This window comes from Lithobates pipiens, unplaced genomic scaffold, assembly GCF_037356315.1.
Source record: "Lithobates pipiens isolate NorthernLeopardFrog02 unplaced genomic scaffold, aLitPip1_a1.2 Scaffold_16, whole genome shotgun sequence".
Taxonomy (NCBI): Eukaryota; Metazoa; Chordata; class Amphibia; order Anura; family Ranidae; genus Lithobates; species Lithobates pipiens.
This window is the reverse complement of record NW_027507748.1, coordinates 207,770,504-207,791,827: the sequence shown is the minus strand read 5'-3', so window position 1 is coordinate 207,791,827 and position 21,324 is coordinate 207,770,504. Positions and strand designations below refer to the sequence as shown.

General features: G+C 43.3%; 1 protein-coding gene across 2 annotated transcripts in view; it reads right to left on the bottom strand.

The window, feature by feature from the left end:
• The window catches only part of THEMIS2 (thymocyte selection associated family member 2), a 169,416-nt gene that overhangs the window by 33,197 nt on the left and 114,895 nt on the right, over positions 1-21,324 (bottom strand). The window contains exon 5 of one of the 2 annotated variants that reach the window (XM_077480939.1): positions 3,081-3,225. In XM_077480939.1, the coding sequence (XP_077337065.1) occupies positions 3,081-3,225 (145 nt within the window). The remainder of the gene's footprint in view (positions 1-3,080; positions 3,226-21,324) is intronic. The other variant, XM_077480940.1, reaches the window with a different exon arrangement.

Here is a 21,324-nt window from a genome sequence, read left to right as displayed (position 1 = left end):
CGCCGGTCACAGCGGTGTGCTGGGACTGCTGCAACAGCTTCTATCTAAGGTAAGTATTTGATAATAAGCTTGTATGCCCCTGCCAACTGAAATATATGGGCAGGGCTTTCAAACCGCCTTAAAGCATTTTGAAAGCCCTGAAAAACTGGTATTTTAAAAAAAATTTAAGGTCACGTTACTAGTGACCTTAAAGAGGGATTCCGCCCAAAAAAAAAAATATTAAAAGCCAGCAGCTATAAATACTACAGCTGCTGACTTTTAATAAATGGACACTCACCTGTCCCGGGTTCCAGCGATGCCGGCAGCCAAGGCCGATCGACCGCTCGGGCCTCGGCTGCTGCTGCCGCCATTCGTGGTGAGGGAATCAGGAAGTAAAGCGAATCGGCTTCACTTCCCGGTTCCCTACTGCGCATGCGCGAGCTGTGCCGCGCAATAGGAAATCTCCGCGCTGTCACTGGGACCCGTGTGTGTCCCAGCAGACAGCGCGGCAGGGCAGGAAATGGCGTAGACTCCCGTGGGAGTCTATGCCCGAAAGTGGGTGAAAATACCCGTCTTTGACAGGCATCTCCACCCCCCTCCCCCCTGAAAGGTGTCAATTGTGACACCGGACGGGGGGGGGGGGGGGTTCCGATCAGCGGAGGTTCCACTTTAGGGTGGAATCCCGCTTTAAGAAAAAAAAAAACGCCCTGCTAGCACTGCTTAAATGCTGCTAAAGCACCTCAAAAACAACCGGTTCTTTAGCCTTGTTTTAGCAGTGCTGCAGTGTGAAAGGGGTCTCAATGTTTAAGATTACCTTCACAGGAGAAAGTGACAAAAAAAAAAAAAAACAACTGAAGTTTTAAATATTCATTTATGCAAAGTGTCAAACCTAAATGAAAAAAGTGTAAAAAAAAATGGATTCCTGCAGCTACAGTAAATGACATGTGTACCATACATAGAAAATTAAATGTTAAGGCTGTGCTACCCTAAATTTATATATATAAAGCGCTATTAGTGCATAACATGCAATTACTACAGTGAAAAGGTTAAATACAATTGTACAATAAGTGCTAAAAGTGTGCTAGTACATAAATATATTATTAAAGTGTTCTGAAAAACATATCAACAAAGAAAAATAGTCCAAAATGTCCCAGTGAGGGAAATTCAATACAACAGTGCTCCACATGCATGCATTTTCATCACTGAAAGTTACTGGATACACCGCTCCGCCACTGCCCCAAAGATGCTGTTTGCAGGACTTTTACATCCTCGCAGCGCCCCAGTGTGAAAGCACTAGGGCTTTCACACTGGGACTGCAGATGAGGCATTTTTCTTGCGCTTTACAGGTGATACTTTTAGCGCTAAAGCGCCTGAAAAACACCTCCAGTGTGAAAAGGGTCTTATTAAATTCCTTCCACTGCACAATTATGTGCAACTGTGTGTTGGTCTATCACATAAAATCCTAACAAAATACATTTACGTTTTCGGTTGTAACATGACAAAATGTGGAAAATTTCAAGGGGTATGAATACTTTTTCAAGGCACTGTATGTTACTGAATAAATATTTGCCAAGGTATGACTGCTTTGGTTTTTGCATCAATTCATGCTTACTGAACAGAAAAAAAAATACATTAAGCTTGGCTGGCTAAGCTATAGTGCATGGGTTTTTTATAACAAAAAACTTTTTTTTTCAGCAATGTGAATGCTAGTTTGCTGCTATTGGTGAAAATAACACTTATTATGCCAAATATTGATGTTATACATTGGCCATTTAACCTATAGTCCAATATCATACAATGCAGATATGGAAAAATTATTGTTATATCTGTTATGCAAAAACTTTAATTGCTGAAAGGGTGTTGGTCAAATTGCATCACCTCTACATCACCTATACTTTACAGTGACCCTCTCTTTTGCCAATGCAGGCAAGAGTCAAAGAGTCACTTAACACCTCTCTCCCCAGCAGCATATATGCACCTTTTCTTTGCTCCCCTATTACTCGGCCACTGGGAGCGAATACCTGGAACTTTCAGATATGGCTGAGTATGTGACTCATTATACTTCCCCCCTGTGACAGTGCTGGTCATAGCTAGGAACTTTTGGCTGGAATCTCAAATCTCTGGCTACCCGCTGACTGACAAAAGTGTCACTAAAGTCACTCGTGTCAGACAGTGGAGGGCCCAGGATAGCTGCTGGAGGGATGCACTTTTCATGTTCTCCACACGGTCACACAAAAGTTCTCTGAACTTTTGACCGTCAAGAACACGGTGACGTACAACACTACGATGAGCCGAGAAAATTAAGTTCAATGCTTCTGAGCATGCGTCGAATTGTTTCCGAGCATGCGTAGGAATTTTGCGCATTGGTATTTGTACAGACGATTGGAATTTCCGATCGGAACTTTTTCCAACCGAAAAAATTGAGAACCTGCTCTCAATCTTTTGCTTGCCGATATTCCGCCAGCAAAAGTGAGATGGAGCATACACACAATCGAATTTTCCGACCAAAAGCTCTCATCTGACTTTTTCTGGTGGAATTTCCGATCGTGTGTACGGGGCATTAGCCCTGTGTAAGTTCTGACAAGTCATCTTGGAGCTTACACAAGACTTTCTTTCTGCAATCCTGGCAGCCAAGATGAGCAGGGAAGAAGCAAGATGTTAGTATATGTTGCTGGGCAGGAGGAACGTTAGGTAACCCTTTTGCCTAGCCATGCATGGATAATTAAAGTGGTTGGAAACCCTTACAACACACTTTGACCTACAGGTAAGCCTAGATTAAGGCTTACCTGTAGGTCCAAGAAATATCTCCTAAACCTACACGGTTTAGGAGATATTTGCCAAAAGACAGGCACCGCTGTCTACAGCACATGCGCCGTAGACAGAGGCACGCAGGCACATTGAGACCCACCGAGAAGATGGATGCGCCGGACTACAGGGGACAGCTGTGACATCGCTGGCTCCTGTGTCAGGTAAGTGACACATAATGGAGTACTATGCGATGCATAGTAGTCGATTATGCTTTACCTTTGCAGGGAATGAAAGAGGAAGTAAACCCATCTTACTTCCTCTTTAAATGGGTCACTATAAGGAAATTAACACACCTTTTTGTTTTACTGTATTCCTTCTTGGCATGGGTATGTACTCATTACCCCTCAGTAATTTACATTTCTCACCAGCTGTTTTACTCTCTTCTAAAGAGCTCTTCCGATGGGGCACTGGTGATTTAACACGGGTGTCTGGAGTATTCTGAAATGGAAAACAGATAATCCTGAGAATATTGCAAACAGGTTTATATAATTATTTTTGTTTTAGAAAAGTTTGCAGTAACAGTTCCCATACACACAGGTTCCCTTTCAAAGGAAATTAACAGTGATAAAAAGATAAATGTGGCTGTACAACACAATTTGACTAAGCACTGACCAGAAGTAACCAGAAGGAAGCAAGTCTGACCAGTAACGATATCTACACATATAGCAAAGCTTCACTTAATTACCTAATCACATCTAAAAATGAAAAAGATAAAGATGGTTATGGAGATAACTCTTTGCTACACGCATTTGTCCTAGTTAGTTTGCATAGTTGGTCCCTGAAACTTATAATAAAATAAACTTTAGATTACTTATAGGCAGCACAGGCTACAAAGTGGCTTTTCCACGTATTGCTTTTGGACACTGATCTTTTCCCCAACAACAGAAATACAGTCCTTTAAACCGGTCTGAATATTATATGCCATATTAGAGACTGCAAAATAATAAAACGTTAAACGTTTAAAGAGGAAGTAAACCCTGATGGGTTTACTTCCTCTTTGATTCCCTGCAAAGGTAAAGCATAATGGACTACTATGCATCGCATCCATTATGTGTCACTTACCTGACACGGGAGCCAGCGAAGTCACCGCTGTCCCCTTGTGTACGGAGCCTCCATCTTCTTGGTGGGTCTCGCTGCTCCGGCGTTGTCAATTGACGGAGCTGCAATGACGTCACGCAATGACGTCACTCACAGGAGCCGCCACTCGCGTCATATCGCCGTTAACAGCGGGATGCACAGTGTGTAGACAGCGGTGCCTGTCTTTTGGCAAATATCTCCTAAACGTGTACGTTTAGGAGATATTTCTTGGACCTACAGGTAAGCCTTAATCTAGGCTTACCTCTAGGTCAAAGTGGTTTGTAAGGGTTTACAACCACTTTAAAAGAATTCCTAGGGGTGCTGCACTGGGTACCAAAGACTTTGTGCAAACAGGGTCTTGTGATGGAAATTAAGAAGACTTTACACATGTTCACATATGATGCTAATATAGGTAAAAAAATGCAGTTTGAAAGGAAAGTCCACAATTCCAGCACTCTTACTGACCACTAAGCCCCTGTACACACGGTCGGAGATTTCGACAACCAAATCCGTCGGATTTTCTCAGTCGGATTTTGTCCGTCGGATCTTGTCCAAAACTGTTGCATACACACGGTCGGACTAAGTTGTCGAAAAATCCGATCTTTCAGAACGTGATGACGTAATTTCGTTACGATGGGACTACATTCAGGCTAGTAGCCAATAGCTTTGATGTAGGAATTTGATCTGAGCATGCGTGGCACTTGGTCCGATCAAAATTCGCTACACATGATCGGAGTATGTCCGACCGGCCCAGTTGGTCGGGAAATATTTCCCACATGTTGGAAAATTGGGTCCGACGGATATTCAGACGGAATCAGTCCGATGCATACCACACACAGTCGGATCATCCGACGACACGGTCCGATAGGACACATTCCGACGGATTCTCCGACCGTGTGTACAAGGGCTATGAGATGATATAGAGAGACTTTCAAAGTGAAGTTGTTGTTTTTTTAAAGGTAAGTCCAAGAGAAACCATAGGTAAGAGAGCTGTTAATGCTGAGGGAGAAGAGAGAGGATCTGTGGCATCACCGGACTGACAATAAGACTGTGGGAAAAGGTAACAGGGTGGGCACTTATAGCCAGAGTTTTTCTTTAAGCAGCAGACTATCTAAGTGCATGTCCTAAAGAAGGACTGAGTCTAAACCATGAGACACATTCATGCGGCTAATGACAACATTTTTAATCAACGTTTTACTAATATAAGATTAGAAAAACATATTTTACAACAATGTATTCCTTATAACATCCATACATATTACATATGGAAAATGTACCTTAATGGAACTTTGGGGACAGCCCAAAGTGGGTTCCTTTGTTTTACCTCCACTATTGGGGGAAAATTTCCATTTCAAATTGCCACTGAAAGATTATGTGTTCAAGCCTACCAGGTAGTTACACAGATGTACAAATTAGAAAGATCCAAAAAGAATTACAATAATGCCAGTTTGAAACCAATAATGGCCTGTCGTATTAATAAAAATGATCAGGCCCGCAATGTGAAACAAAATTAAAGAGAAGTAACAGGCTCACATTGCTACAAACTATGCTCAATATTTTTAGAAATTGAGGAAGAAGCATTTTCACACATTCCCAACACTGAAACTTATATACATACGCACACATAAATATACTTTATATAGATTAAAGTGATACTAAAGTCTTGTTTTTTTCCTATAAAAATAACAAACATGTTATACTTACCTGCTCTGTTGCAGTGGATTTGCACAGAGCAGCCAAGATCCTCCTGTTTTCGGGTCCCACTTTTGTGCTCCTGGCCCCTCCCTCCTACTGGGTGCCCCCACAGCAAATAGCTTGCTATCGGGGCACCCGAACAGAGTCACAGCTCCCTGTGTCCATTTGGACACGGAGCCCCAACCCGACCCTGCCCCCTCTCTCCCCTGATTGGCTAGCTGCCTTTGATTGACAGCAGCGGCAGCCAATGGCACTGCTGCTACATCTCAGCCAATCAGGAGGGGGAATCTCAGATGGCTAAGACACTCATGGACATTGCTGGACAGAGAGGGACCTCAGGTAAGTGTTAGTGGAGCTGAGGGGGGCTGCGCTATAAACAAAAAAAAGACAGACAATTTTAAAAAACACAATAGTTTTTACTTTTTGCTATAATAAATATCACCAATTTAAAAAAAAAAAAAAAATGTTCCCTCAGTTTAAGCCAATTATTCTTCTACATATTTTTGGTAAAAAAAAAAAATGGCAATAAACGTACATTCATTGGATTTCTCAAAAGGTTATAGCGCCTACAAAATAGGTTATTGATTTATGGCATTTTTATTATTATAATTTTTTTACTAGTAATGGTGGCGATCTGTGATTTTTATCAGGAGTGCGACATTGCAGTGGACACATCGGACACTTTTGACACTATTTTGGGACCATTGACATCTATACAGCGATCAGTGCTATAAATATGCACTGATTACTGTGTAACTGTCACTGGCAGGGAAGGGGTTAACACTAGGGGGCGATCAAGGGGTTAAATGTGTTACCTAGGGAGTGATTCTAACTGTGGGGGGATGGGACTGACTAGGGGAGGAGATTGATTAGTGTTCCTATATACTAGGAACACACGATCGGTCTCAATCAGTCTCCTCTCCCCTGACAGGATGTTGATTTGTGTGTTTACACACACAGATCCACGTTCCTGCTCTGTGACGAGCATGGCACGTGCATCGGCTCCCAAGTGACGAGGCGGGTGAGTGCGCACCCCTTACAATGACGGGAAGCCGAGGACATCATATGATGCCCGCCCAGGATGGCAGAGCCACACTGCGGGCATCATATTATAATGGCTGGGATGGGAAGTTGTTAAGAAATACCCATGGCCAGGAAAAAAACTCCAAATAATGATATTTTATGCAGCTGCTGTATGCTGTGTCAAAAAAGGTAAACCAATAAACAGTTAATATCAGATATGTTTGCTATACCATAAACTAGTGGTGTTGCTATTAGTGGAAATATGAGCAAAAATGTAAATGATATATTATATATATATATATATATATATATATATATATATATATATATACACAGTATCTCACAAAAGTAAGTACACCCTTCGCATTTTTGTACATATTTTATTATATCTTTTCATGTGACAACACTGAAGAAATTACACTTTGTTATAATGTAAAGTAGTGAGAGTATAGCTTGTATAGCAGTGTAAATTAGCTTTCCCCTCAAAATAACTCAATACACAGCCATTAATGTCTAAACGGCTGGCAACAAAAGTGAGAACACCCCTAAGTGAAAATTTCCAAATTGGGCCCAATTAGCCATTTTCCCTCCCAGATGTCATGTGACTCGGTGGTGTTACAATATCTCAGGTGTGAATGGGGAGCAGGTGTGTTAAATTTGGTGTTATCACTCTTACTCTCTCATACTGGTCACTGGAAGTTCAACTTGGCACCTCATGGCAAATAACTCTCTGAGGATCTGAAAAAAAGAATTGTTGTTCAACCTAAAGATGACCTAGGCCAGGGATATGCAATTAGCGGAACTCCAGCTGTTGCAAAACTACAAGTCCCATTATGCCTCTGCCTCTAGGTGTCATGCTTGTGGCTGTCAGAGTCTTGCTATGCCTCATGGGAATTGTAGTTCTGCAACAGCTGGAGGTCTGCTAATTACATATCCTTGGCCTAGGCTATAAGAAGGTTGCCAAGACCCTGAACATGAGCTGCAGAAGACCATACAGCTGTTTAACAGGACAGGTTCCACTCAGAACAAGCCTCGCCATGGTTGACCAAAGAAGTTGAGTGCATGTGCCCAGCGTCATATCCAGAGGTTGTCTTTGGGAAATAGACATATGAGTGCTGCCAGCATTGCTGCAGAGGTTAAAGGGGTGGGGGGTCAGACTGTCAGTGCTCAGACCATACGCCGCACACTGCATCCAATTGGTCTGCATGGATGTCATCCCAGAAGGAAGCCTCTTCTAAAGATGATGCACAAGAAAACCTGCAAAAAGTTTGTTGTAGACAAGCAGACTGTGTCCTGTGGTCTGATGAGACCAAGGTAAACATATTTGGTTCAGATGGTGTTAAGCATGTGTGGCGGCAACCAGGTGAGGATTACAAAGGCAAGTGTGTCTTGCCTACAATCAAGCATGGTGGTGGGAGTGTCACGGTCTGGGGCTGCATGAGTGCTGCCAGCACTGGGGAGCTACAGTTCATTGAGGGACCCATGAATGCCAACATGTCTTGTTGTGACATACTGAAGCAGAGCATGATCCCCTCCCTTGGAAGACTGGGCTGCAGGGCAGTATTCCTTGAAACAAAGTTTTTATTGAACAAATAAAGGAAAGATACATACAGTAGGCTTTTTAACAGACATCAAGCATAATAGTCAGTATTGCTTATAGGAGATGTATATTTAACAGCTCTAATCGACGTATGTATCAATACAAAACAGTATTCTTAGAGCCATTCGTGATTGGTCTTATCCATATAGTATATTTCTTATGTTGTAATAAACGCACCCTTCTGTTAGTATACACATTGTGTGGGATCATTGGGGACAAAATTAACGAGCAAGAAGACGTACATGGCATACCTCTTCGTAATCAGAGACAAGTTTCAGGGGCTTTAACCATCCGTCCCATATCTTGTCATATTTAGATGGGCACCCTCTATGAGAATAGATATGCCTGGATTTTGGTGCAGTGCCATAATAAGTGGAAAAACTTGCCCACGGCTAGATCACACATTGGACGGACGGCCGGCTGGCTGTTTTTATACCTAGAAATTCTGAGTGGTGTGAGGTTTGCCCTGTGTACTATGTAGATTTGAGTTAGGCGGTCCGATAGTTTGGGGGACACTAATTTACATGTATCTAGGGCGTTTCTCCACTCGTCATCTTCAATGTTGCCCAACTCACCTTCCCATCTGGACTTTAAGGCATACGCCGATGTAGACGCCTGCGGCGTTGTTAGCATGGTATAGAACCGAGAAATCATTTTCTTAGGGTCTGGATACTTTATTGCTGCCATTAGGGGATTGTCATTTAGGGAGAGGTCGTCCAGAGGGAACTGCGCCCGAAAGGCATGACGGAATTGTAGATACCTGAATATCATGTGATTTGGTAGTGCAAATTCAGCTTTTAGACTATCAAAGGACTTCAGTTTCCCATTGTGAGTATTATGTGACAAGTAGAATATTCCCCTTGAGCTCCACACCCCACTGTCATGGATAAGGCCAAACTCTGGGAGGGCTCTATTGTGCCACAGAGACGTGTAGCTAGGCGGTGGTGTGATGTGCAATTTAACAGACGCCATACTCCATATCTTCCTATATTGATACAGTAGAGATCGGTTGTTGGTCAGTCGTCCCCCACCTTCCACTCCACCCGCTATTGCCACCATAGGGTCCAGCGTGGGCCGCATCCAACCTGGGCACAAACAGTGAATAAACCTGTTTTTGTCAGCCTTGTCAATATGAAAGATTTGAGAAAGTTGGGCTGCCAGGTAGTATGTATTGAGGCCAGGAAGTGCCATTCCAGCAAGGTCAGTCAGGTATTTCAACTTGTGCCATGCAAGCTTGTGTCTAGTGTTGCCCCAGATACACGGTTTAAGGATAGTTTCCATTATCTTGAAATGCCTGAGCACCAAGTACACAGGCGAATGCCAGATCAGGTATAAGATTTTGGGTAGTAGAACCATCTTCACCAGATTTATGCGGCCCATTACCCCAAAGGAAACCATAGGTAAGAGAGCTGTTAATGCTGAGGGAGAAGAGAGAGGATCTGTGGCATCACCAGACTGACAAGAAGACTGTGGGAAAAGGTAACAGGGTGGGCACTTATAGCCAGAGTTTTTCTTTAAGCAGCAGACTATCTAAGTGCATGTCCTAAAGAAGGACTGAGTCTAAACCATGAGACACATTCATGCGGCTAATGACAACATTTTTAATCAACGTTTTACTGATATAAGATTAAAAAAACATATTTTACAACAATGTATTCCTTATAACATCCATACATATTACATATGGAAAATGTACCTTAATGGAACTTTGGGGACAGCCCAAAGTGGGTTCCTTTGTTTTACCTCCACTATTGGGGGAACATTTCCATTTCAAATTGCCACTGAAAGATTATGTGTTCAAGCCTACCAGGTAGTTACACAGATGTACAAATTAGAAAGATCCAAAAAGAATTACAATAATGCCAGTTTGAAACCAATAATGGCCTGTCGTATTAATAAAAATGATCAGGCCCGCAATGTGAAACAAAATTAAAGAGAAGTAACAGGCTCACATTGCTACAAATTATGCTCAATATTTTTAGAAATTGAGGAAGAAGCATTTTCACACATTCCCAGCCCAGAAACTTATATACATACGCACACATAAATATACTTTATATAGATTAAAGTGATACTAAAGTCTTGTTTTTTTCCTATAAAAATAACAAACATGTTATACTTACATGCTCTGTTGCAGTGGATTTGCACAGAGCAGCCAAGATCCTCCTGTTTTCGGGTCCCACTTTTGTGCTCCTGGCCCCTCCCTCCTACTGGGTGCCCCCACAGCAAATAGCTTGCTATCGGGGCACCCGAACAGAGTCACAGCTCCCTGTGTCCATTTGGACACGGAGCCCCAACCCGACCCTGCCCCCTCTCTCCCCTGATTGGCTAGCTGCCTTTGATTGACAGCAGCAGCAGCCAATGGCACTGCTGCTACATCTCAGCCAATCAGGAGGGGGAATCTCAGATGGCTAAGACACTCATGGACATTGCTGGACAGAGAGGGACCTCAGGTAAGTGTTAGTGGAGCTGAGGGGGGCTGTGCTATAAACAAAAAAAAGACAGACAATTTTAAAAAACACAATAGTTTTTACTTTTTGCTATAATAAATATCACCAATTTAAAAAAAAAAAAATGTTCCCTCAGTTTAAGCCAATTATTCTTCTACCTTTTTTTTTGGTAAAAAAAAAAAAAATGTCAATAAACGTACATTCATTGGATTGCTCAAAAGGTTATAGCGTTATAGCGCCTACAAAATAGGTTATTGATTTATGGCATTTTTATTATTATTATTTTTTTACTAGTAATGGTGGCGATCTGCGATTTTATCAGGAGTGCGACATTGCAGTGGACACATCGGACACTTTTGACACTATTTTGGGACCATTGACATCTATACAGCGATCAGTGCTATAAATATGCACTGATTACTGTGTAACTGTCACTGGCAGGGAAGGGGTTAACACTAGGGGGCGATCAAGGGGTTAAATGTGTTACCTAGGGAGTGATTCTAACTGTGGGGGGATGGGACTGACTAGGGGAGGAGATTGATTAGTGTTCCTATATACTAGGAACACACGATCGGTCTCAATCAGTCTCCTCTCCCCTGACAGGATGTTGATATGTGTGTTTACACACACAGATCCACGTTCCTGCTCTGTGACAAGCATGGCACATGCATCGGCTCCCAAGTGACGAGGTGGGTGAGTGCGCACCCCTTACAATGACGGGAAGCCGAGGACATCATATGATGCCCGCCCAGGATGGCAGAGCCACACTGCGGGCATCATATTATAATGGCTGGGATGGGAAGTGGTTAAGAAATACCCATGGCCAGGAAAAAAACTCCAAATAATGATATTTTATGCAGCTGCTGTATGCTGTGTCAAAAAAGGTAAACCAATAAACAGTTAATATCAGATATGCTTGCTATACCATAAACTAGTGGTGTTGCTATTAGTGGAAATATGAGCAAAAATGTAAATGATATATTATATATATATATATATATACACAGTATCTCACAAAAGTAAGTACACCCTTCGCATTTTTGTACATATTTTATTATATCTTTTCATGTGACAACACTGAAGAAATTACACTTTGTTATAATGTAAAGTAGTGAGAGTATAGCTTGTATAGCAGTGTAAATTTGCTTTCCCCTCAAAATAACTCAATACACAGCCATTAATGTCTAAACGGCTGGCAACAAAAGTGAGAACACCCCTAAGTGAAAATTTCCAAATTTTGCCCAATTAGCCATTTTCCCTCCCAGATGTCATGTGACTCGGTGGTGTTACAATATCTCAGGTGTGAATGGGGAGCAGGTGTGTTAAATTTGGTGTTATCACTCTTACTCTCTCATACTGGTCACTGGAAGTTCAACTTGGCACCTCATGGCAAATAACTCTCTGAGGATCTGAAAAAAAGAATTGTTGTTCAACCTAAAGATGACCTAGGCCAGGGATATGCAATTAGCGGACCTCCAGCTGTTGCAAAACTACAAGTCCCATTATGCCTCTGCCTCTAGGTGTCATGCTTGTGGCTGTCAGAGTCTTGCTATGCCTCATGGGAATTGTAGTTCTGCAACAGCTGGAGGTCTGCTAATTACATATCCTTGGCCTAGGCTATAAGAAGGTTGCCAAGACCCTGAACCTGAGCTGCAGAAGACCATACAGCTGTTTAACAGGACAGGTTCCACTCAGAACAAGCCTCGCCATGGTTGACCAAAAAAGTTGAGTGCACGTGCCCAGAGGTTGTCTTTGGGAAATAGACATATGAGTGCTGCCAGCATTGCTGCAGAGGTTAAAGGAGTGGGGGGTCAGACTGTCAGTGCTCAGACCATGCGCCGCACACTGCATCAAATTGGTCTGCATGGATGTCATCCCAGAAGGAAGCCTCTTCTAAAGATGATGCACAAGAAAACCTGCAAAAAGTTTGTTGTAGACAAGCAGACTGTGTCCTGTGGTCTGATGAGACCAAGGTAAACATATTTGGTTCAGATGGTGTTAAGCATGTGTGGCGGCAACCAGGTGAGGATTACAAAGGCAAGTGTGTCTTGCCTACAATCAAGCATGGTGGTGGGAGTGTCACGGTCTGGGGCTGCATGAGTGCTGCCAGCACTGGGGAGCTACAGTTCATTGAGGGACCCATGAATGCCAACATGTCTTGTTGTGACATACTGAAGCAGAGCATGATCCCCTCCCTTGGAAGACTGGGCTGCAGGGCAGTATTCCTTGAAACAAAGTTTTTATTGAACAAATAAAGGAAAGATACATACAGTAGGCTTTTTAACAGACATCAAGCATAATAGTCAGTATTGCTTATAGGAGATGTATATTTAACAGCTCTAATCGACGTATGTATCAATACAAAACAGTATTCTTAGAGCCATTCGTGATTGGTCTTATCCATATAGTATATTTGTTATGTTGTAATAAACGCACCCTTCTGTTAGTATACACATTGTGTGGGATCATTGGGGACAAAATTAATGAGCAAGAAGACGTACATGGCATACCTCTTCGTAATCAGAGACAAGTTTCAGGGGCTTTAACCATCCGTCCCATATCTTGTCATATTTAGATGGGCACCCTCTATGAGAATAGATATGCTTGGATTTTGGTGCAGTGCCATAATAAGCGGAAAAACTTGCCCACGGCTAGATCACACATTGGACAGACGGCCGGCTGGCTGTTTTTATACCTAGAAATTATGAGTGGTGTGAGGTTTGCCCTGTGTACTATGTAGATTTGAGTTAGGCGGTCCGATAGTTTGGGGGACACTAATTTACATGTATCTAGGGCGTTTCTCCACTCGTCATCTTCAATGTTGCCCAACTCACCTTCCCATCTGGACTTTAAGGCGTACGCCGATGTAGACGCCTGCAGCGTTGTTAGCATGGTATAGAACCGAGAAATCATTTTCTTAGGGTCTGGATACTTTATTGCTGCCATTAGGGGATTGTCATTTAGGGAGAGGTCGTCCAGAGGGAACTGCGCCCGAAAGGCATGACGGAGTTGTACATACCTGAATATCATGTGATTTGGTAGTGCAAATTCAGCTTTTAGACTATCAAAGGACTTCAGTTTCCCATTGTGAGTATTATGTGACAAGTAGAATATTCCCCTTGAGCTCCACACCCCACTGTCATGGATAAGGCCAAACTCTGGGAGGGCTCTATTTTGCCACAGAGACGTGTAGCTATGCGGTGGTGTGATGTGCAATTTAACAGACGCCATACTCCATATCTTCCTATATTGATACAGTAGAGATTGGTTGTTGGTCAGTCGTCCCCCACCTTCCACTCCACCCGCTATTGCCACCATAGGGTCCAGCGTGGGCCGCATCCAACCTGGGCACAAACAGTGAATAAACCTGTTTTTGTCAGCCTTGTCAATATGAAAGATTTAAGAAAGTTGGGCTGCCAGGTAGTATGTATTGAGGTCAGGAAGTGGCATTCCAGCAAGGTCAGTCAGGTATTTCAACTTGTGCCATGCAAGCTTGTGTCTAGTGTTGCCCCAGATACACGGTTTAAGGATAGTTTCCATTATCTTGAAATGCCTGAGCACCAAGTACACAGGTGAATGCCAGATCAGGTATAATATTTTGGGTAGTAGAACCATCTTCACCAGATTTATGCGGCCCATTACCCCAAGGGGGAGACGGGCCCATACCTGAGTCTTCTGCTTAAGCATTTCAAATACTGGTGTTATATTGAGCGAGATGTAGTCCGCAGGGTCTCGGGTGGTCCAAATTTCCAAGTATTTGAGGGTATCCACCCTCTTCAAAGGGAGTAGGGCCCTGTCTCTAGATGGTGGGAAACTATCGAGTTGGAGTATTTGGGATTAGTCCCAATTAATCCGAAGACCAGAGAAGACTCCAAAACGTTCTATGAGTGCTAATGCATGTGGCAGGGAATTTTCGGAGTCGTCCAGCTAAAGTAAGGTGTCATCTGCATAGGTGCTAATCTTTACTGTGACCCCTCCTCTCCATAGGCCCACTATTACCTGGTCTGCAGGTATAGCTATAGCGAGTGGTTCTGCCGCCAGCTCATACAGCAACAGCGACAGAGGACACCCTTGTCTTGTGCCCCTAGAGAGGGGGAATTGTTCTGAGGGACACCCATTAGCCAAAACCGTAGCCGCTGGGCTTTGGTATAGGAGCTGAACCCATTTTATAAATTTGGGGCCTAGACCAAAGCTCTCTAAGCAGGTCCAGAGGTAGCTCCATTCCACGGAGTCAAATGCCTTGGCAGTATCCAAGGCTACAATCACTCTGGACCCTGGATTGTCATGAATTGCCCGGAGATTGATGAACAGTCTCCTCAAATTAAAAGAGGTGTTTCTGCCTGGCATGAAGCCAGCCTGGTCTTTGTGTATTAATGTCAAGATGACGGTATTGAGGCAAATGGGCAGTATTTTTGCGAGAATTTTAACGTCTACCTGGAGAAGAGAAATGGGGCGGTAGGAGGTGCGGGTCTTTACCAGGTTTGGGAATAAGCACTATGATAGCTTCCTTCATAGAAGCTGGGAGTTCAGAGTTTTGGAATACGGAGTTGTAAAGTGCGAGCTACTGTCAGTGGTGCTTCCAGTTCCTCTGTCTGGTTAATCTAGGGATTGGCAGGTCATCTAGGAATGATTCCATCATGGTGACATCACTTGGAGCTGCAGTGGTATAAAGATTGGCATAGAAGTCCCTAAACATTGATGTCACCTGAGCAGGTTCTGTCACAAGTACACCGTCAGTAGACATGAGTGAAATCACTACCGGGGGTCTCGCCTCACAGTGTACCACGTATGCCAGCAACTTCCCAGCCCTCTCTCCATGTTCGAACGACCTTTGTTTGTGGAAGAAAAGCTTACGCTTTGATTTTTCATAGTGTAGTTGGTGTATTGTTCTACAGCACAGCTTAAGGCTATCCGCCTTATCTGATGTTGGATCATCTAAAAATGCCCTCTCAGCTGTGAAAAGGCGCTCTGTGGCTTTTTCTATAGATACTTCTGCTGCTTGTTTCAGCTTGTTAATACGTGTAGTAAGTGTCAGGCAGGCATGCTTTTTAAACATTTCCCAGACTATTTGAGGTGATGTTGAATCTGCGTTAGTTTCAAAGTATTGTTCCCAGTCTACGGTAAGGTTGTCTTCTTCTGGGAATAGGGTCAACCAGAAGGGGTTCAGGCACCATGTAGGCGGTGGGCGATTATGTGGCAAGGAGAGTTTAGCCCAGTAAGGGCAGTGGTCTGACAAGGATCTTGGTGAAAATCCCACATCCATCAGTCCAGGGAGGAGCGTTCTAGATAGGAGTATAAGATCTATGCGGGACATAGTGTTGTGCGATGTGGAAAAACAAGAGTATGCTCGGGACGTGGGATTCCTAGACCTCCATGTGTCTACTAGGTTAAAGTCAGTTAGAATTCTCGCAAATCTTGTCAGGCGGTGTTATACGGGAGGGGATAAGGGCCCAGTCATTCTATCCACGGACGGGTCTAGTACATTATTGAAGTCGTCTAGCCACACCGCTGGAACATTAGGGTGCAAGGCCATATAGTTGAATCCATCTAAAAGGATATTGTATTGGAATGGTGGTGGTACATAGAAGGCCAATAACAATAAAATTTCCCCATATATTTTAGCTTTAACAAAAACATATCTGCCGTTAGGGTCTATCTCCGCGCCCTGGAGTTTGAAATGCGCGGTCTTAGCAATCAGCAACGAGACTCCTCTAGAGTGTGTGGTGTAGATGGAGTGATAGGCCCAACCTATCCATGGGCTTCTAAGTGTCTTCTGACCTAAGCCTTCGGCATGGGTCTCAACCAGGACCACTATGTCAGCTTTCTGCTTTTTAAGTAGCGCAAAAATCGCTGACCTTTTAATTGGGTCCCTCATCCCACGGACGTTCCATGTGAGGAATGTCAAGGTGGCCATGGGGCGGCTTGGACATAGTGTGGAACTCCAGGATTCAGATCACCCCCAGTGTGCATCATGGGTGTATACAATTTCCTAAAAGGAGAGGCTATCAACAACATAACAGTATTAGCATGGCACCAGATAAAACAACTTTGTATAGAGTAAGACCTTCTGTCCTTAAATAATATAAACCATAAATCCCCCCTCCCCGCCCTGCACCAACCCCAACTTGTGCGGGCATTTACCCTAAACTGCCAAGATGGCTTGAACAATGTCCAACCTGCAAAAGAGGTGGTAGTAAAAGAAAAGCAAGTAAAAAAAGAAAAAAAAATATTTAAAAAAAAGGTGGATCACTAGAGCAGACAATGCTCCTCCTGCAGCTACAATGGTGTGAACAAGTGTTTGCTCCCTTCCTCATTTCCTGTTCCTTTGCATGTTTGTCACACTTAAGTGTTTCGGAACATCAAACCAATTTAAACAATAGTCAAGGACAACACAAGTAAACACAAAATGCAATTTGTAAATGAAGGTGTTTATTATTAAAGGTGAAAAAAAATCCAAACCATCATGGCCCTGTGTGAAAAAGTGATTGCCCCCCTTGTTAAAACATACTATAACTGTGGTTGTCCACACATGAGTTCAATTTCTCTAGCCACACCCAGGCCTGATTATTGCCACACCTGTTCACAATCAAGGCATCACTTAAATAGGAGCTGCTTGACACAGTAAGGTCCACCAGAAGATCCTTAAAAGCTACACATCATGCCAAGACCCAAAGAAATTCAGGAACAATTGAGAAAGAAAGTAATTGAGATCTATCAGTCTGGAAAGGGTTATAAAGCCATTTACAAAGCTTTGGGAATCCAGCGAACCACAGTGAGAGCCATTATCCACAAATGGCGAAGACATGGAACAGTGGTGAACCTTCACAGGAGTGGCCGGCCGCCCAAAATTACCCCAAGAGCGCAGCGACGACTCATCCAAGAGGTCACAAAAGACCCCACAACAACGTCCAAGAAACTGCAGGCCTCACTTGCCTCAGTTAAGGTCAGCGTTCATGCCTCCACCATCAGGAAAAGACTGGGCAAAAATGGCCTGCATGGCAGAGTTCCAAGGAGAAAACCACTGCTGAGCAAAAAGAACATCAAAGCTCGTCTCAATTTCTCCACAACACATCTTGATGATCCCCAAGACTTTTGGGACAACATTCTGTGGACCGATGAGACAAAAGTGGAACTCTTTGGAAGGTGTGTGTCCAAGTATATCTGGCGTAGAAGGAACACTGCATTTCATAAAAAGAACATTATACCAACAGTAAAATATGGTGGTGGTAGTGTGATGGTCTGGGGCTGTTTTGCTGCTTCAGGACCTGGAAGACTTGCCGTGATAAAAGGAACTATGAATTCTGCTGTCTACCAAGAGATCCTGAAGGAGAATGTCCGACCATCTGTTCGTGTACTCAAGCTGAAACGAACTTGGGTTCTGCAGCAGGACAATGATCCTAAACACACCAGCAAGTCCACCACCAAATGGCTGAAGAAAAACAAAATGAAGACTTTGGAGTGGCCTAGCCAAAGTCCTGACCTGAATCCTATTGAGATGTTGTGGTATGACCTTAAAAAGGCCGTTCATGCTCGAAAACCCTCTAATGTAACTGAATTAGGACAATTCTGCAAAGATGAGTGGGCCAAAATTCCTCCAGGACGCTGTAAAAGCCTCATTGCACGTTATCGCAAACGCTTGGTTGCAGTTGTTGCTGCTAAGGGTGGCCCAACCAGTTATTAGGTTTAGGGGGCAATCACTTTTTCACACAGGGCCATGATGGTTTGGATTTTTTTTCACCTTTAATAATAAACACCTTCATTTACAAATTGCATTTTGTGTTTACTTGTGTTGTCCTTGACTATTGTTTAAATTGGTTTGATGTTCCGAAACACTTAAGTGTGACAAACATGCAAAGGAACAGGAAATGAGGAAGGGGGCAAACACTTTTTCACACCACTGTAAGAGCACCATCAGCAAGATAATAGTGGATGCAATCCATCTCAAAGTGCAGGTATTAGTAAGTGGGGCGAAACTTCGCTGAGTAACATAACACATTACAGGACTGTGTTCACTGTCTGTAGTGAGCTTGCGTATGGAGTGCCTCCCTCCGCCGGGAAGGAGGAAGAAAAAAAAAAAAGAGGAAAAGAGGAGGGGGGGGGGGGGGTAATAAACCCATAAAACTGTCTTGCATGTAAACAGCTTGCGTATGCGGACCTTAACTTAACTGCATATGTCGGTATGTTGTACTAACATGAGAACACAGGTGGCGGAGGCTGTCCTGCTAAGCTTACGGTGTCAGTGACTGCTGGGAAAAATTCTGTATTCTGATGGGCTTCCGAAGCCCCCTCCAGATGTAGTCAAGTGGGACAAAAGTATGAAGATGAGGTGAGACACACAGATTCCCCTCCATCTTTTCACACTGCACACCCTCCTCCATATGATATACACTAGTTTAGGGGTGGCGGTGACAGAGAGCAATATCCATAATGCAGACCGCAGCCCCAGCACTCGGTAAGGATACAGTCAAAGAGGAGGCTTAGGGTGCGCGAAAGGAGATTTCAGGAGGAGAGGAGGAGGGATAGCAAAAAAAAAAAAAAAAATATATATATATATATATATATATATATATATATATAAAAAATAATGAGAATAAAACATGTAGTGGGGTACTCATCTGTGTTCTCCCCTTCGTTCGAGCCACGCGATGACTGCCTCTGGGTTGTCAAAGAAGTGAGCACGGTCTTCTCCCTCGCGTAGGCGAGCTGGGAAGAGCATGGCGTATTTCACATGTCGGTTGCGGAGGCGCCTTTTTGCGCCTCCGAGTGCTTTCACACTGAGATCCCTTTCATACTGGGGCGTTTTTCAGGCGCTTTAGCTTTAAAAAAAGCGCTTGAAAGAAGCCGCAACTGCAATCCCAATGTGAAAGCCCGAGTGCTTTCACACTGAGGCACTGCGCTGGCAGGGCATCAAAAAAGTCCTGCAAGCAGCTTCTTTGCAGCACTTTTGGAGCGGTTAATACACCGTTCCTAAAGCGCCCCTTCCCATTGAAATCAATGGGAAGCGCCTGCAAAACGCCTGAAAGGTGACTGCAAAACGCTTTTGGCAGCAGCGCTTTGTGGGCGCTTTTAACCCTTTTTTTGACTAGTAGGGGTTAAAAGCGCCCTACTAGCGCTCGAAAAACGCTGGTAAAGCGCCGCTAGTTTAAGCAGCGTTTTACAAGCGTTTTTCGGGGGCTGGCAGTGTGAAAGGGCTCTTAAAGCACTTGGGCTTTCACATTGGGATTGCAGATGAGGCTTCTTTCAAGTGCTTTATAGGCGCTTTTTTTAACGCTAAAGCGCCTGAAAAACACCCCAGTGTGAAAGGGGTCTAACATTTTGCTTTCCTCTCAAGTATAACATGTACATTTGCTGCCTATGGACATTATAATAGTGGTTTGTATAAGGCTGGATTCACACCTATGCATTTTTAGTGCTTTTTGCATTTTGCAGATTTGCTCTATAAAATGATAGAACGTGTTCCATAGGAGACTATGTTAAATGGACTGTAGTGCAAATCTTCAAAATGCAAAAAGCACTAAAACTGCATAAGTGTGAATCCAGCCTTACTCTCTGTCTGACACTGTTTCAAAAAGAAATAATGCAAAAAAAAAAAAATCACACATTTGTTCACAGGTTTGAATAAGACGATTGCCCAGTACAACTGGTGTTCAAGCAACTGTGATATATATTGTATTATATACTTTTCCTATTGCTTCATTGGCATCAAGGGAAGGAATAGTGCCCCATCATTGGTGTCAGTGGCAGGAATAGTGTCTCATCATTGATATCAGTGGGTTAGTGGGAGAAATAGTGCTCCATCGCTGGCATCAAGAGAAGGAATAGTGCCCAACTGTTGGTGTCAATGGAAGGAAAAGTGCCCCATCATGGTGTCAGTGGCAGTAATAATGTACCATCATTGGTGTCAGTTGGAGAAATAGTGCCCTATTGTTGGTGTCAGTGGAAGGAATAACACCTCATCATTGTTAGTGTGAGGAATAGTGCCCAATCATTGGAATCAGTGGAAGGAACAGTGCCTCGCCATTGGTGTTAGAGTGGCAGGAATAGTACCTCATTGTTGGTATTAATGGAAGGAATAGTGCTCCATCGTTGATGTCAGTGGTAGGTATAGTGTTCCAATGTTTATATTAGTGGAAGGAAGTATAGCCCATCATTTGTGCCAGTGGCTGGAATAAGGCCTCACTGTTATTGTCAATTAAAGGTATTTTGCCCCACTGATGTTTTATGAAAGAATGGTGCCTTATCATTGCTGTCAGTTGGAGGAAATAATACCTTACATTAATGAAAGAAATAGTGCCTCAAGGGCTGCATTCAGCCCTTGGACCACAGTTTGGAGACCACTGCTATATATCAATAACTGACATGTGTATTGGAAATAAAGTGTACATTTTATAATAAAGAATTTAAATGTTACTTAGGGTTTCATTATTACTCTTTTGTGTCATTTAAATTTACAATTAGGGTTATCTACATTTTCTATTTGTACTCAGTTTCTAGTAGACCATATTAGGAAAGGTATGAAAAGAAAAAGGGAAATATGACCTGGGGTGGGCCGTAGTCACATGGTCAGTATGTCTAAAAGGGGCATACCCAAGTATAAGTAACAGAGAAGAAAATAGAAAAGAAAAGGGAGAGGGCGGGTGGGACAGGAGAGAAACGTCAACAGGAAGAGGAGGATTGAGGGTGGGCTTGCAG